Source organism: Mercenaria mercenaria, chromosome 4 (assembly GCF_021730395.1).
Source record: "Mercenaria mercenaria strain notata chromosome 4, MADL_Memer_1, whole genome shotgun sequence".
Lineage (NCBI taxonomy): Eukaryota > Metazoa > Mollusca > Bivalvia > Venerida > Veneridae > Mercenaria > Mercenaria mercenaria.
In genome coordinates this window covers 67,918,012-67,936,954 of record NC_069364.1, presented here as the reverse complement: position 1 = coordinate 67,936,954, position 18,943 = coordinate 67,918,012, and the positions used below count along the sequence as shown (strand labels likewise).

The 18,943-nt window shown below is 33.6% G+C and overlaps 1 protein-coding gene across 2 annotated transcripts; it reads right to left on the bottom strand.

The window, feature by feature from the left end:
- Positions 1-9,787: 9,787 nt before the first annotated feature.
- Positions 9,788-17,932, bottom strand: LOC123553469 (uncharacterized). Of its 2 annotated transcripts, none has more exons than XM_053541612.1 (2): positions 17,812-17,932; positions 9,788-10,511 (listed from the first exon to the last, which is right to left on the bottom strand). In XM_053541612.1, the coding sequence occupies exons 1-2, from the start codon at positions 17,820-17,822 to the stop codon at positions 9,926-9,928; spliced, it is 597 nt and encodes a 198-aa protein (XP_053397587.1). In that variant the 5' UTR covers positions 17,823-17,932; the 3' UTR covers positions 9,788-9,925. The 2 variants fall into 2 exon arrangements, with proteins under 2 accessions (XP_053397587.1, XP_053397586.1); XM_053541611.1 differs by lacking the exon at positions 17,812-17,932 and adding an exon at positions 15,862-16,014.
- Positions 17,933-18,943: the final 1,011 nt, after the last annotated feature.

Below are 18,943 nucleotides of genomic sequence, written 5' to 3'. Positions count from 1 at the left end.
ATACAGCTTGATCCTGATACTTCGCTATTTTCTTCATTAAATGCAAAATTGTCATATTTAAACGTTTTGGTATCCTTCAGGCACTCATCTTCCTTAGGTTTATGTCTGTCTTGTAGAATGTCGCCTAAGTCTTTTCCAATTATGTTTTGTGCACTTTCCGTTAAATTATTGATCCAACCGAAGCAATAATATACTTGCAGACAAAACCATGATGCACATTTGGATTTTGACATGTTGTAAAAATCAAAAGTAATAATTTAACGCTGTGACCTCGTCTAAAAATCGGAAGTATTTATTTCATGCTCCTCGACAAAAATATAATAAATACGTTTCAATTTTGATATATTTCGTTGTTTTCTTTTTCATCTTTATATCGAACCTGCAAGTCAACAATAAAAATATTATACTTTACTCTAAAAGAAACTAAAACAAGATTGTCCTGTAAGTTCCTTCAAGTATAGAAACTATACATATTTGATAAATGTCTCATCACTTACGTGTTTTCAGTTTGGTCTTTGAGTACATATTTTCCAAAATTACAAAACAATGATATCATCCGAGTACGTCTGATATATAATGGATGATAAAAATCATAATAAATTTTACTGTACTAGGTATTAGCTACACTTCTTTTTTCCTTAAAGCGATATGATATTTTTGCAACAACAGCACATATTTACTGTAACGAAATAAAATGTGAAAGATACGATGCTTGTTTTCTGTGAGCTAACACAAATATCGACAAAGTACATATTACTAGGTAATAAAATCTATACATGAATCCTTTGGAGGCATAGAAGGTAACCAAGTGAAATAGCTGACTCGGTTTGATTGAGTCTGTTTATGAAAGATAGTAGAAAGCAAACACCGCTCACGCCCCTATACCTAAACCCACAAATAAACAATGACACAATCACCGTAATTAATGCTTATTTGTATGATTACATGTGTGTACATGTGTAATTAATACTTTAGTAATTGCCAGTTTCTTACAAGTTTAAATATGGTAATTTATATCATTCTGTTCTGTTCTATATCATGATTACTTTTGCTTCTTGTTTGAAACTGCTCACTGAAATGTACAACATAACCAACCAGCGACTTACTCCAACGATCTTAACGTACATTGACATTGGTACGTCACAGCGTTAACATAACGTATACACGTACATGAAGGCGTACATCGAATACTTTAAACAGACATACTGGTATACAAGCACAATTTTTATTATTCTGGCAAAGGCCTCATTGAATAAAATGATAAAATATGTTGATTTCTAGTATCTAACTGGTGAAATATTATCAAGGAAAAGATAAAAACCTAACATAATTTATTTATTTTTTTTTGCTGGGTTTAACGTTGCACCGACACAATTATAGGTCATATGGCGACTTTCCAGATTTGAGGAAAACCCCAGGTGCCCCTCCGTGCATTATTTCATCACGAGCGGGCACCTGGCTGGGTAGAACCATCGACCTTCCGTAATCCAGCTGGATAGCTTCGAGCCCACATCGATGAGGGGCAAGTGATTTGAAGTCAGCAAAAAAAAAAAGAGATACCAAAGTGATTAGATTATTGATGTGTTCTACAACCAAATAGATACAAATCATGTAAACATTTTACCGAGGCTCATAATGTACTGTATACTCCTTAGCCAGTACGAAACACTCGAGACAGTTAAAAGTCAATTAAAGCCGTTTTTGTTGGGTTTGACGTTGCACCGACCCAATAATAGGTCATTTGGCAACTTTCCAGTTTTGATGGTGGAGGAAGGCCCCATGTGCCCCTCCGTGTAATATTTCATCACGGTCTGGCACCTGGGTAGAACCACTGACCTTACGTAAGCCAGCCTGATAGCTTCCTTTATTAGACGACTAATTCAACGCCCCGAGTGAGGCTCGAACCCACATCGATGAGGGGCAAGTGATTTGAAGTCGGAAACCTCAACCACTCGGCCACGTTGACCCCTTTATTAAAGCAGTCAGTTTTTGTAATTATTGTGTTATTTCGAACTACATATATATACTATTTAATATACCATAGAACGTGAATCATTAAATTAAATGTACTCTATTTATAGAGTTAGATATCGAAAGTAGAAATACATTTTTTTAATAATACATTTGTACATTAAACATCGAAAGTGCATTTTTATCGCATCATCATAAAAAGCAATAATCAAAATCAAATATTTCTTTTTTAATATACAGTGCCAAAATAATAGTTTACTGGAAATCGAAAGAAGAACAATATGCATTGTAATATCCCATATCTAAATCGGTTTGATTAATTGTTCGTACAATTCGTTATCTTATCTTTACTGACAGACTTCAACCAAAGTTAAGAAATCAACGAATTAATGTACTTACTTTTTCATTGCTCATGATCAGCACAACTAGGCAGTAATATCGCATGTTTTGATGCGAGACACAAATATAGATTAGATTGTGAAATTGTTTATTTGTACTCGGTGGCTGAAGTAGGATGTGTTATCTCTGTGCAATCATGCTTGTAATTTTATGTTACTACCTATGTATAGCGAATGACTTAATATCCTTATATAAAAGTAAATCAGCTAAAATAAGCCGGCAATATGTCAAATTAAACTTAAATATACGTTTGCTTGAACTTTGTCAAGTAGTTGTAGACTACAAAATACGTAATAAATAGAACAAACTCAATATCCACCCCCCCCCCCCCCCCCCCCCCCCACACACACACACACACCGTACGGGAAGTCAAAGTTCTGAATACTAGCTTTTAAAGGTAATAAGCATGTCCTGTTTCATTTTGAACAATCTAATCCTATAATCAAATAGTCTTATTCCAAGCGGTCTCTGCCCGGAGATGGTCTTAAGCACAGGTTTGACTGTAGTTCATTTATAGAAATTGAAATGATTATAAATTTTTTTGTGTTCATGCAGTCGATAAATAGATACGTTTTGCAATCAGTACTGAGTTATGTGAAATTGTAATCTCAAGGACGGGTAACAGGTCGGTAATCAATATATTTCTTTGATCTGCCTTAGCACAAAAGTCTCATTGCTTTAAACCTTTTCACACGTTTATCGATAAAAAATACTATGAAATACAATATCCTCATTAAGTTACACAAAATTGTCAAAGATTATGTCCGTTTCTAAAATAGAATCATGAGTTCGTGCACTTAGATAAAGAGTTGTTAAGAAATCATGTTTAACTGCCATAAAATATCTCTATACATTTTAAGCATACACACTTATACGAATTCTATATCACTGTTTACTTCTATTCTTTTTTCATTGCAACAGCAATAGTATAAGTTATGAGAAAGTCAATATTGATTCTGCTTTGTCAAATTGAGTTATATTCCGAAAACGATCCTGATAGTTGTACATGTATATGATAAGTACAAGGGACACAATTCAATTTACCGTAAAGTTATTCTCACACACAGTTATTGCCTGTCGCGGACAAACGTTAATTCAACATTTGTGTCACAAGGCTGAAGCTTAATGTGTTTAATTACAAGCGGGCCGTAAAATATAAATAAACTATTTCCACCATACCCGTGTTTTTCATTTTCTTTTATGCTACATAGCACCTTATTCAGTCATATTCCTATAATCCTATCCACTGTACCGTTATCCCATTCCGTCCTATACTCATCCAGAGGAAATAGTTTCGTTTCATGGACATAGTCATCACCAAAATGCAAATATACTAAAAGATATCAATAAGTAAACAAAACAAAAAAAAAAACGAAAGTCTACATTTAATTTTGTGTGAATGTACTTTGCAGAATGAATATTGGCATATAACTCAAAATATATCTTACTCATCTAGAGATTCTGATTGACTGTAAGATAATAAGCCCGGCATTGGTGCTGAAGTAAGTCCCTCATAGTTAAATCTGGGTGGGGTGGGGTTGTTGTTGTTGTTGTTGTTGGGAGTGTGAGTAAAAGATTGACTGTTATAGTTATATATTGCATAGCGCAAAGGCAGCGTCTCAGGGCGCCAAATTCGCCACCAACAGGTACAGACATAGAGCATCTGACTAGAGGGACAGCGTGAAATAAAGCTTCCAGAAATAGAAATGTAACAGATGCATGTCTGTCCGGCTAACTTATCCTAGCTCTTTGCGAATAGACAGTCTGGTTCTGTAACGTGTATAGTACCGACGCACGCGAAGCCGTCTTCCCTGAGAAGAACCAGTATTGGCCTATTAGTTAGGTGGGAGATACTCAAGGGCATCTCAGAAATTTCAAGCACCTTGAATTGTGAGATTGGTCTTGGACGTGGGTAAATGGGCCAGGAGTTCTGCATGCCGTCGTACTAAGATAGACATTCCATCTACACTGCTTATCATTTATGGAAGATATAAGCCTTGTACGTAATGCAATATTGACATGCATGGTTGACTCCAAGTTGTGACACTGAGCAAGGTTAATGCAATTCTTTTTTTTTTTTTTTCTTGTTTTTTTGCACATCGACTTCACAAACTTTTGCAAAGAATATTCTAGACTTTCTGTTTTTGCTCAGTAATTCTAATATTAGTCCCCCACCAGCGAGTCAGCGGGGGCAACTTTCTTTTTGTCGCCATTTTGTCCGTACGTAAGGCTGTTCATCATACAAGTGGGATCATACGATAACATAAGATGCAAGCTATTTTTCCTGAAACTTCGCTTGGATTAAGGGCAGTTAGAAAAAGTTCATATGCTTTTATTTCGAAACTGTGGAAAACTATTACATTATTTCACGATTATTAAACCCTAGCGCCGTCACCAAGAAGGAGTGGCAAGGGAATGAGCTATAAACATTTCCGTGGTGCAGCTATCACCGGTTTCAAAATGTAAACAGGTGAGTAAAGTTTATATTTTAAGTTATATAATCGTTGATATAAATTATTTCAAAATTCAGAGAATGTAGTGCAGCGTATAATGTCACAAATTGACATACGGGCCTTATTTTATCTGTATTATAAATGCAGGTATTGCATCATCTTTTTGTAAATTTTTGAGTTATTGAGGTAAATGTCAGATTTCACGCATGAAATACCTCTTATATTTTTCTGTATTTCATAACATAAATTTCCATGTAAATTTCATTAAATTCTGTTCAGTAATAAGAAAGTTGATATTTTATAAACTTCAGTAATTTATGTTTTTATCCCCAAAACCACTATAATGGGCCTCAAATTGTCAATTTAAATTCGCGCCAAAGTAGTTAGATTTCCCGGCTATATCGTGAATCCCGTGAAAATGACAATAGTCATAGCTCACGGCTTAGCCGTGAATCCCATGAAATTTAGTATTTGGCGGGACATTATCCTTTAAATAGACTGGACTAGATATGCCTTGCGCACACCACCTTACGACTTTATAGACGAATCTATGTCTGAATTATTTTCTTGCTAGAAATTTATGCTCGATCGAGGTAAGAAATTTATTTGTTAGATTTTTGTATGATTTTTGCATTACGATTTTTATTTGGTAAATTTTTGTGCATTCTACAGAATTCTGTAACATTTACTTTTCGGCATGTGATTTTGGCTAGTTTTGGTATATCAGGATGATTTATTAAATTTTTCAGACTTTTGTAAATTATTTAGAAAGAGGAATCTAAAACGTTTCGTTTATATAAGATGTTAGATTTATACTGAAATTTGTATCGTGATAATTGTAAAGCACTGTTTCAAAAACTTATGTCAAACATTTTGTTAATTATGGAACGCCATTACTGCATTGTATTGTTATGTATAAATCTATATGGCAAGTCTAGTGCCATGTTTGTAATATATTATTGTAATTTGTAATTGTGTGCCAGTCTATAGCACATCTAATTAATGTCCGTTGTAGTGTATGGCATTATATATTATATGGATGCCAACTATCATATAACGTTTGATTTACATTGAATTTTGTTAATTTGTAGTTGTAAATAATGGCTGCAGTTTATCATGTCCGTATCTATAATGTTTCCTCATATACTTTTCATATCATGTCATACTTTAACTTTAGTCTTTTAAGTAAGTAATCTTTGTAATAATGGAAGTAATAAGTGACGTATTTTAATCATGTGACGTTTGAACTTAGTAGCACATATATTTTGTATAAGTAGCACGTATTGTTTATGGGAGCCTACGGAGGTATGGTATACCCAAAGGAGCAGTTTTATGCCCTGACTTATTTGTTTTGCTATGGTGCTTACCATATGTTATATATTTTAGCTTCTTCCGCCAGACGATTTTACCTGGTGATGTCATAACCCGGAAGTACAATGCCCGAGGTTCACTTGTCTTCACTCGCCTGGATGTGATATTCCCAGCGCAGAGCTTTCGTCCCATGGTTGTGCCGTAAACCGCAAAGACGATGATTTTTGTTATCCTCTGAAGTCAGCTCAGGGATGCAATCACCTACCACCATAGGGAGCCAATACGGAATCAACGTATTCACGGTTTAAAGGGACTGTATTTTGAATTTAGAAATCTGTTTTGTTTGTGCTACTTAAAGTTCACAATTGAATTAAAGACCTGTGTCACGTCAGATTAGAATGGACTATAAGAACTTTTGTATCTAGAGATACTGAACTTTCTTTTTTTTTTCTTTCTTCTAATCAGTTTTTTTTCTTTTCATATCTATTCATTGTTAATAATCATCTTATGTAAATAAATTTGTAAATATTGTAAAGGGAGTTGATTTGTTCTGATGGTTACTGTCGCCGGTACGGCCTTTCCTGTCACATATAAGCATTATTACTACAGGTTGACTTAATTTCGTTAAGATAATATGTATATTGTGGTACCAAGAGCTTTTCTCCTGATTCCGACGTTTGTACATTTTGACATCTGTATGCATTTAAACTAAATTTTGAAGTATAGACACTTTATAATTATGTGAACATTATCGCACTTGCAAATGGTCTAAATGTGTATGATACTCACCCAGACATACATTAGTATTAATTAAATGTCCTGTACATGAACTACACCAGCATTTTTAAAAGTGGTGGCGCTTTAATTTCAGTGATGTCGCTATACAGTAGAAGTGGCGCTGTGGCGGACGGTTAGCGTTAGAACGTCTGACAAAAAAATAAGTTTTATTCATAACAAATAAGGTATCATTACAGGGATTGTCAGTTACCTTTTTGAATCTAATATTTTAAAGTTATTTTGAAGCATGTGTATGAATAATGACTGAACGACTAGTTATTTAATCAAATTATAAAACTTTTATATATTCATGTATCATGCAGACACTGCTGTTTATCCGTTGCAGACGGGAAGTCTCGAGCGGAAAGGGAAACGTAGATCTCTCTTAAAAACTTAAAAGAAGAACAGTATCTTGCCAAGACTATTTCTCCGAAAAGATTAATTCAAATGAACACACTTATTTTACTGAAGGCAAATTCTACAACAAGAACACTTACTCCGCCAAAATACCGTCACTAAAAAACTTTGAAAAAGTGCTTAATTTGGTCAGCGATCAAAAAATAGGTCATAAACTGAAATCACATTCCAAATAAAACAAAACTTTCGACAAGTCAGTCGCTGTCAAATCAAGAAACATTTTAAGATACAAAACGATTCTAATCATGACAATGAATATGGAGAGGTACTTGAAAATATTATCGAAATGGAGAAATTGTATTAATTTGGTGCACGTGAAGACTCTGCCATTAATTAGGCAGATAAGTCATTTGATTCCATTCTTTTTAACAAAGGGAAAACCATTTCAAAAGTATTGATATTAGATGTTCTGAAAACATTTGAGAAACAAAAATGTAAAAATTGAGTTTCTGTCATTTCACGAAAATACCACATGCTAATCTCATATGTATGTACTAGATGTAATGAAATGACTCAATGCAGATGGAGTTCAGCAGGTGAGATATGTATAACGATACATTTCTCGGGCGAAAATGGCCATATGATACATTATGTGGCGTACACTTTTATTTCGGAAAAGCTTAGCTATGAAATATTTTCTTTTCTGTGTGTGTTTTATTGATTGAAGAATTGTTGTTTATATATGAGAAATAAAACTTCAATTTGTTCAGGTCTTAAAGAAGATAGACGTGTACGTTGGTAGCCACATGAGCAGAAAACGCATGGCATAGCCACAGCGCCACCGCCAGTGTACAGCGCCATCACTGATGCGATAGCGCCACTACTTTTAGAAAATACTGGCATATTTCTTTTAAGGGAGATTTCATTACTGCTGATGTTTGCCTGTGTAAGTATCATACATATTTAGACCACTTGCATGCGCGATAATGTTCTTATAGTGTGTTTATGCATCAAATTACAGCTCGAATGCAGACATGTTTTTAGGACATTATAAATAGCCCACATACCCTCTTCCAGGGAATGTGACACCAGTTACTAGACATGCTTTGAAAGGTAATTTTAATGCCTTTCAAATTCATTTAGTCCCATGGTCCTCTCATGGGGATGGGTTGTAAATTTTGTACCATCGAATTATTAAAGAAAATCCACTCCTAGCTTAATGAACAACCAACATACACGCTGTCACGACATTTGACACTATTTATCATTTATTGATTAAAAGATAATTTTGATGTCATTCATATGCCACACTTGATGTCATAACGAGGTCAGGAAAAGAACGAAAGCCGATGTCAGTACAATGGGAGAGGAAGATAGTGAGATATTAGAATGTTAACAATAGGAGGATGGTAGGATAGCGATGGCAGGATAGCGATGGTAGGACGGATGCTAGTATCTCATCCTATCCACCTACCATTGTTACCTTATCATCCTACTTTCGACATCCTATTATCCTACCATCGCCATCCTGCTATACTGGCATCCTACCATGCCACTGCGCTTTAACAAATAGGCGATGGGTGATGGTAGGATATGAACAATACAGTATTCCATATTATTTAGAAAATAAAAAATTGTTATTCCGCTTTATGAACTGCGCGTTGAAGACCAGAAAGCTCTCTGTAAAATAAAATACATTCTAAAGGTAACTTTTTGGTCATTTTCTGTTACAATAGCAGTATTTGACATATTCACAACACGATGGTTATAATAGCAATGGAATAATTTACCTTATTATCAAAGAGTCAAAACGGCCCTACAATATATTTTGACAATCTTTCAATAAATATTTGCGTTTTCTGGCTTTCGTCAAAAAATGTTAAGGTAAATAAAATCTGGAAAGTAGATCCCTCGGAAGCACCGAGATCAAGGCAAATAGTGAAAATTGCAGACTCGGTTTGATTGAGTCTGTTCATGGGCAGTAATGGAAAAAGCAGCCTCAATTCGGAGTTTGTAAAATATTTGTACTCATAAGTGACTTTTTATGTGAATGAGTGAGGGTCAGTTTCAAAAGTTATTGCGTGACCCCTAAATGCACTACCCTTATTATATCCGGCATGAAAGGATAAGAAAGTATAGCTTGAGTTTTATAGCTTGATTTCTTGAACTATGTGTTGATGTTCACGAAAATTGGATTAGGAATAAGAGCAACGTCTTCGCTAAATTGTCTACATTTGGTAAGGATTCTGAACTCTTCTTATCAAGTCATAATAGGACGATCTTTCAATAACTGCCAAAGAAGAGAAAGATGCGTAACGAATAAGCATAAAAAGTTATGTCAGAAGGAAGGCATTTATGTCTATAAGGTAATCATCTTTTAAGCTTTGTATAATTTTATTTTTTGACTAAGATTTGCACATTTTTTAACACGAGATAAAAGTTCTAAATATTCGGAGAAATCCATTGTATATTTAAACAGCATTTTCCCTTTTCATGTATACTGATAACTAAATTTAATGCAGAATAAGATTGTTTTAATATTTTGTCTAAAAATCATACGGAAACAGTTCATACAAATAGGAAACAATTCTAACGAGAAACAAAGTAAAATTTGACTATACTGATCCGGTATCATTTTGTTTAAAGAAAGACAAAACCTATGCACTTGCACGATAGTCTTTTCTGTATATATAACCGTCCATATAAATAGGTACACTAATAAACATGCGACAGTCACTTGGAAATACATGTGTGTACGTTAATACGGTACTTCTACTAAGCACAAAGCTCATTGCATCTTCAAACATCGCTGATGTCACGACTGCAAGCTCAAAGAAAGTAGATCCATCTTTAGAATTATTCCGATGGCTTTGCGAAATAAAAATGCTTCTGTATTTGCGTAATATGTCAACTACTTGTTCCACCATTGATTTTAGTAGCAGATTTTCATTTCTGATTGCAGAACTTTTCCCAGGATGTCCTACTATGTTCCCGCCAGTATGTATGTATTTGTTGTTGTGTCTACTGTTCAGATGATTGGGTTGAGAATACTCTGAAACCTCATTTGACTCCAGAACCACATCCATTCTTTCAAGAACTGCATTCATCACATTATTGACATATTTTAAAACTTCTAAAAAGTATTCACTAAAATTATCTTTTGCATCCTGAAATAGTTCCAGCGCCCCTTTGTAAAAATCATTGCTATAACTCTTTTTGACGAAATTCAGTTTTGACAGCATACTGCAAAGTAAACCAAAACTATGGTTATTAAACATATTATTATGTCATAAAATGAAAATCTAATTTGGACTTGATAAATGATACAGGTAAAATTACTTAAAGTATCATTCAGTTAAATTAATACGGACTCTAAATCATGTAACGATTTATACATTAAGTGTCTTTCTGACAAACATCAATATTATGTTCTAAGGAAAGACATGCCTAGTCATTTAATGTACGATACTTACACTTCTCGATCGCATATGTGTAAGTATCATGTATGATAATTTATAAAACGAGTGTATATCATATAGGTCTGAGGTATGGGAACGTCAGTTGTTCTAAATTTCATTACTATTAATGAATAATTAATTTAATTATTTCCCTTAAAACAACTATCTCTATAAATACATTGTATCCTTTTAGTGTAGGCTATAAGCCAGATGATTGTGCACTTTTTAGAAGAGTTTTAAATTTGTATGATTCTTGCGTATTGTATCATAATATTACAATTTTGATGTAGAACCCATCGCTGCATGAACTATTTTACAAAATTTAGACCGATTTTTAGGAAACTTTACCAGTGGAGATTTTATTTGTACTTTTCATAACTTTTTTTATTTTTTGCTCAATTCTAAAAATATCTTGTACAAATATTTGTCTTTTAAATGCCGATGCGACACATATATTTGTTTGGTGTTTGTTGCAAAATTATTGGAGCGTGTCGAACTTTATTGATTTAAGCAATTCTGCATGTAAAACATGTATACATTGACTTAACTTGTAAAAAAAAAAATCATGTAAAGATTAAGGTTGGAGCCGTGTCAACTAGAATTAATACAAAAATGGATAAAGTGTCAATGTACGCATAAGTAGATTGATCTGAAACTTTTTAGTTGACAATTTCATTGCAATTTTTTTTCATACAATGTTCAGAAGCTTATGACAAAAACAACTGGACCGTGACAAATAGTATTTATTGCAAGTATGCACGTATTCATTTGTAAATATTGACAAATACTATAAACAAATCATGCAGATGATAGCCATTAAGACGTTCATATGAAATAAGGCAGTTTCAAAGCGAGCTTTACGACTTTGTTACTACTCGAAATGCGCAGATTCTTGGTAAAAGTGTTCAAATAAGGAAGGAAGGTAGTAATTCGCCGTTTCTGCCTCTGTGGTCATACTGAACACTGACTCTTGAAGTAGTCTGTGACAGTATATAGTGCTATTTTCCCGTCTAGTTAAAATTTCGCGGGGAGGACCTTGGACCCCATCTCTATTTTCTACTCTAGTTATGCAGCCGGGAAATGTGTACATTTCAACCTGATTCTCTCAAATTCTTTATCAGAGATGTCTTAAAATGCACCATTTTGTCTTCTATAATATCAAAATACTCTTGGGGAGGACCCTTGAGATCCTATCTTTACTTGTATACCATTATGCAGGCGACTAGTGCAAACTTTTTAACCTTATTTCCTCCATTTTTTTTCCGAAGGTTGTTTAAAATGCACAGCTTTGACCCCGAACACAACCCTCTACGTGAACTCCAATTATGTAAGCAAGTAGTGTGACATTTTGCTCAGATTTTTGTCTGAAATCGCTTGAAACTAACACAGTTGTATTGTATAGTGTCAAAACTTTTCAAGACCGCAACTTAGCAGACGAGTTGTGTGTACATTTCTAAAACGTTTTGTCGAGATTTTTTTTTCGGAAATAACTAAAAATACACCATTTTGTCTTGCAGAATTTCAAACAAAATCTCAGGATGGGCCCCTGTAACCCTGCATTAACATATGGTACAACTCCACGTGATTTCTATGGTTGAAGAAAAAAATGTTTAAATTAACTGATGACCTGTAAAATCGTAGTTTGTACCTAAGCCCATATATGAAACACTATAGCGTAGTCACACCCGTAATTGTATAGTTGATAACAACAAGTTCAGTTACAAGGTTTACTAAAACTTATATTCTTACTTAATGTTTACTCATATAAAATCAAAACAGAAAAAGGTGACGAATCTTAGAACACAAATTTTTATAGCACATAGACTGTATCTTGGGGTCTCACAATTAGATCTCGTCCAAAGGACTTACAGTAAAACATCTTTGATTGGCATTTAAGTTATAATTTTTATCTACTTTGGTGGCATGGCAGATATTACACATCACGTACTAGCTAGAATATTGATTAGATAGAGATCATATATACCACGTCTGAATTAACATATTACTAAAGTTACGAATTATGAATTTAAACGCACGTGATAAAGCATGAAAAATACAAGGATACTGTTAATAAGGAACATGAAGTAGCACACATATAACATCTGTTGTTTACAACATTGCAAAAATAATACGTGACCCGGCAAATTGCCGGTTACACGTTTAACTTTAAGATAAAATTGAAATGCAATATACATGTAATACATGTACATTGAATGGACGTTAAAAGTAAATAAAATCAGTTACAAAACAATAATTCATACACACATTATAATACAAATATATAACTATATTACAACTCTTTTTCCGAAAGAATTCTGCCTCCGTGTTTTTTCAGGGCTGGTCACGGCACTGATGTTTTAATCATGTCTATTTTATAAAAGATAAGGGTGAAGGTCTTGCTTATTATCGTGTCACCCTTTTTAAAAGGGCTAGCCAATTTGGTTTATGAGACACATTTATTGTGCGTATTAATTGCCTCCAAACTCCTAGCACTTTGCGAAGGGCCGGGCGGATAGAAGTCGGTAACCGTTCATCTAACTTGCTCGTGGCTCACGAACCGGCCTTTTCGGAACGAGTCCCACGACAAACATCCCCCTTCGACCTCCTGATCCCGAGGAGGACGCCTTAACCACTGTGCCACGGTCACCGGTAAGTGTCGATATAAAGAACATGAAAATGTGAATAAATACAATGGCCAATTCCAATGACAATCGTTTTCATATTAAGCTCACTATATGCATGTATGAAGACAAGGTTTTGACATGTTCATTTGTAACAAAACATTTTATACTTTGCGATGCGGATATTAAAAGGTTATTTTTATTTATGACATCTGACCTTGATCTGAAGGTTTAAACTTGTTCTTGACACTGAGAACAAATTGTTGGATATTTCTGAAGAAAAAAAAACTGAAATAACGGTGCTGAAGGCAAGAATCTGATATATGTCGGACATTGACAGCCAAAGACAGTGTATAGAGACGGACAGACAGACAGATTGAAATATTGAAAAAAGCTCGTAGAACACGAAATGCCCCCCTCCACCCCTTGATGCATTCAGTAACTGCACAATGAACAGAACCTATTGGTCATTGTGCACTGAACGTTTGACGTTCTGACATCAAATCAAAATAAAGGGTCATTTACCAGTCATAAATGACCTCTAGATCAAATCTGATTTAGACCAAAGCATTCTCTTGTTATTTGACAAAATATTTTAACTGTTCTGGGTCAATGTTTTACCTTTGATCTACTGATCTCAAAATCAACAGGGGTCATCTGCTGGTCATGATCAACCACCCTATCAAGTTTCGTTAATTTCGTGATTCTAATCCTAAGCGTTTTCAAGTATCATTCGGAAACGCTTCAACTGTTCCGGATCGCTGTGAACTTGACCTTTGACCTACTGGTCTCAAAATGAATAGGAGTCATCTATTGGTCATGATCACCCGATAAAGTTTCGTGATGCTAGGCCTAAGGGTTCTCAAGTCATCGTCCAGAAACTGTTTGACTGTTCTGGATCCCTGTGATTTTTACCTACTGATCTCAACATTGACAGAGATCATCTGCTGGTCGTGCCAAATCTCCTTATCAACTTTCAAAATCCTATGCCAAAACATCCTTGAGATATCATCTGGAAATGGTATACCTGTTCTTCGTCAATTTGACCTTGACCTTTGACCTACTGACCTCAGTATCAGTAGTGGTCATCTGCTTGTCATGATCAACCATTCTATTAAGTTTCGTGATTCTAGGTCTAAGCGTTTCCAGGTTATTGTCCAGAAACTGTTTAAATGTTCCGGGTCACTGTGACTTTAACCATTGACAAAGTGACCTAAAAATCGATAAAGATCATTTGCTGGTCATGACCAACCTTCTTATCGACTTTCATAACCCTATGCACAAGCGTTCTTGAGTTATCATCTGGAAACTGTAGACCTGTTCTTCGTCAATGTGACCTTCTCCTTTGACCTACTGACCTCAAAATCAATAAAAGTCATCTGCTAGTCATGATCGACCTTTCTTTTACGTTTCGTGATTCTAGGACCAAGCGTTTCCAAATTATCGTCAATAAACTGTTTAATTATTCCCGGTCACTGTGACCTTGACCATTGACCTACTGACCTCAAAATCAATAAAAATAATTTGCTGGTTATGACCAACTTCCCTATGAAATTTCATGATCCTAGATTTAAGCGTTCTTGAGTTATCATCCGGAAACCGATTGTTCAACATAATAAAAGACCGACAGACAGACCGACCGACTTCTGAAAAACTATATACTCCTCCTTCTTAGAACGGGGGCATAAAAATAGGGCTTCACAACTAATTAACATGTCATTTACTACTTACAACATCGTTCTCTGAAAGATAGCTAAACAAAACTATTCAAAAATCAAACTTTAAATGTACCATTATAAGTGTTGTCCAATTTTTCTATAATTTTACAAATACAAGGACCGTAACTCTCATATATGCATATCTATTTCAACTTTTAGCCACAAGACTGATTAACAATTTCCTCCGACATACATTTCGCATAAAATGTTGGGAATTTGTATTTCATAAAAAAAAGTATTTGGTGGGTTTTGTATACTAATACCTTTTATAAATGATTTAAAGGGGCATAACTCTGACCCTTATTATTTACCATAAAAGGCTTGGTAGAGATGGGTTCTACATCTAAAGTGTTCCGTTATAGATAGTAGTATTGTTTTAGATAAAGATCAAAACTCTTCTAAAAAGTGCACAATTCGGCCATATTTTCAGCCTTATAGCCTACACTATTTCACGGAGAGAAAATTTAGCTTCTTTAATTTGGTTATACACACACGACAGAAATGAAAGTTACGCATCATAAAATCTAGGATCATGTTTTAATGTGCGTTATGTTCAAACTACTAGCATATGAAACTGATATTAAATATTTCGTCTAGTCAAATTAAAAAAGATACGTATAATAATAAGTAAAACATGTCAATATAAGACAATCCTGACTGAGAGACAGCTACTTATATTATTCATTAGTATAAAATTCATTTTATGTGACTGTCGTTTTATATTATGTATTATTGTAAAGGCCATTAGGAAAGAATACTTACGTTACTTGTTATTATTTTAAAATTAGCTACTTACAACATAAACCAAAAATAATATTCCTTAACCACTTCAACTGATACCACATACATGAAGTTAAGACTTAATCCCGGACATGAAATGTGGTCGTAACTGACATGGATGGCTAACTGACAAAATAAAACTGCTTATGGCTATATATATTTTGAAAGTAGTAAACGAAACTAACTATAAATAAACTTAAACTTATATTATTATGATATCACAATTCTATATCTGAAACAGAATGAACAATATCTACAATACAAACTCATCATGTTGGTTAGTCATTATTGTGTAGTACACAATAAAGCACCATAAAACTCAGTATAAATTTGTACTACTACAAAATCAAAGACATTTGTGTTGGTTTATATGACACTCTACACATTCATTCAGTTTATACATATTTAGCCAAGTCTAATACTTTTCAAAAGGATACTCTATACACTTAAAGTTAATATCTGAGGTTGTTACTCTTTCAAGTACATGGCAATTACTTATTGTTATGGAGATTCTAATTGCTGATAAAACCTAATAAAACAAAGAGCTCCATTTACCTTTGGTTCAGAAATAAATTAACGAAACTGGATACTTCAGTTTTAGAGTGTTTTAATATTGATACAATCAAATACATTAATTTACAATGCTATGCAAGTAGTAAAAATATTGGAGCTACTGTCGTTTATTCAAGTTTTAATACTTTTTAGTTTTATCTTTTGTAACATGTTTAATCAGCTGCAGTGCACCTGTTCGTAAGGTACATGCAGTTACTAGGTTACCATTAACACCTTCAGGTGAACAAAACAAGATAAGAAATGTGTTCAAAACACATCATTTTCGGGGATCAAAAAGTCAATTCTTGATTGTTACCTAAAGAGATAGCGCAGCAAGTAGCTTATTGTTGTTCTTCGCACTGACCAATAAAGGCCTAGTACATAAAAAAAAATTAGTGAAAGATTCTAGTTTGTTTTTACAAATACGATATAAGTAAAAAGTTAATATACATGTCCAAGATATGAAATACTTCACCTTCTTACAAAAAAAATGTACTAAAAACTTCGTTCAAAGCAATTCAAACTAAGAAAATGACACGGATGTTGATAAAGCAAGTTGAAATATGAACCCCTAATATTCCCTCTAGTAGTTTTTAGGATTCTTTTTTTCACGTTTTATTTACAAATTATTTTAAAAACATTCTCACATTGTTATCAAAGGAAAGAATCCTATGAATATATTTAAAGATATATACTGGAAAATAAGGGAAAACTAAATTAAATGAGCATAAACATAGAAAAAGAAATAGTAGGGCATTAGTGCAGATGAGGAATAAAACAAGTGAAACAGTTCAGTCCGGCGAAAGTGAATATAAAAGCCAAAACGGCCCTTTAAACGAAACTAAGTTACATTTTTTGATATTTTAGGACTAAGTTACATTTTTTTGATATTTTAGAAACATATTTTGATTAAGTTTTGCCACTTATATAACTTATAAATTAAATGAACTCTGTAGAGTCCTGTTGTTGTTGTTTTTGCTGTTGTTGTTTTTAAGAGAGCACTTTCATTAACCTTTACGTTATGTCATAACTAATATACACTGCTGCATATAACAAAATTGAAAGATGTTTCTCAATAATGCAGAAAGGGAACTCTTCCGATTCGAAAGTGCTGACACATTAAAAAAACTAAAATAAAAACTATTGACTTGTTCCAATGTTTGTTCGGTACAAATATATATATCTGAAATATCTAGTGTCTTTAGTTTGGTGGTATAAGAAATGACGCGACGTTTATTTTTAATCTGAGCTCATATATCATAAAAACAAAAGAAAATAGTTTAAGATCGATCATACATCTACTTGATTATTTTAATCAATACACACAGGTTCATAAAATGGGATCCCAGCTCAATCAATTTAGACCTTTGCTTTTAGCCATATGTTAAAAAGATTAGAAATTAAAACGACTTACATGTTGTACATAGTTCCGTGTTATTTAACTGCGAAAGTTTAGGCACTGGTTTACTATTTGTCTAATGCCAGCCATGTGCGTCATATTGCAGTCATGGTTACATGTTTGGTACCCGGCGCTATACTTAATAAGGGTAACAAAATGGAAACGTAGAATAATTTTAAGGTAGTTAATCACATTTTGGTCAAGAAATGTATTAATAAAATAAATTTATTTCGAAACTACCTGCGATTTCAATTTTTTGTTGAAATATCCCAATGTCTATTAAATGGAAATGTAAAACAAGAAATTATGTTTAAATCGGAATAAATACTAAGCTTTTTAAATATTCCTATATGGAAAAAAGAGAGAATGTTGGGATGTGATTACAACATTTTATTACAACAATAAAATAAGCATTTCTAGTAGGACTCAAATTATATGTAATGGGTGTAACTGGTCTCTGTCTTTCTTGAATAAATCTCTAATAGAATATATGAATAACCTGTTGCTTAAATAAAACTGAAACTGATTTTTTTTATTAAACGTTTATTTCTATACAATGACATATTCAATTGCGTTGTATATTTAATTTAACAAACCTTAAAATATTAATCATGATGTAATGTAACAAGAAATATCTTTAAAAATGATGGTCGGCGAATTGTAATAAGGAAAGAAGTTTATGAATTTTTCATCTAACATTCATCTTTCATCTAACATTTTTCAAATTGCAAAACTAAAGACCGCGCTTTAACAGTTTAAATGGTTCTCTTTTAATTTTTCGCAAAGGTTTCGTAGGGTTGCAATTTTGTTTCGTTTATCCGAATAATTACAGCAGTAGTTTGATGAAGATTCATGAAGCGGTTCATGAGAAGAGGTCATTAAACGTGTTTATATTTTTAGCTAAATTGGTCCCTATCCCCATTTGTAACAAAATAGCAGGAGACCTTACGATATTGTTACACATCGTGTTTGATAAAAATCCATTACATTTTAGCGGTTAATGCGAAGAAAGGCATATCTACTTTTAGCTATAGTGGTCCCTAATAGGGCCCAAGTTCCTATATAAATAAATTTGGAAGAGGACCTTATAATGATGCTCCAGACCAAGTATGACAAAGATCCACCAAGCTGTTCATGAGACGCTGTA

What these genes read in the sequence shown, in the direction of transcription:
- LOC123553469 (XM_053541611.1), bottom strand. Translation starts at nt 15,914, where the DNA reads ATGTATGTGGTATCAGTTGAAGTGGTTAAGGAATATTATTTTTGGTTT. An exon ending in TATTATTTTTGGTTTATGTT is followed by an intron (nt 10,512 to 15,861) that starts GTAAGTAGCTAA and finishes TTTACTTTGCAG; the next exon opens with TATGCTGTCAAAACTGAATT.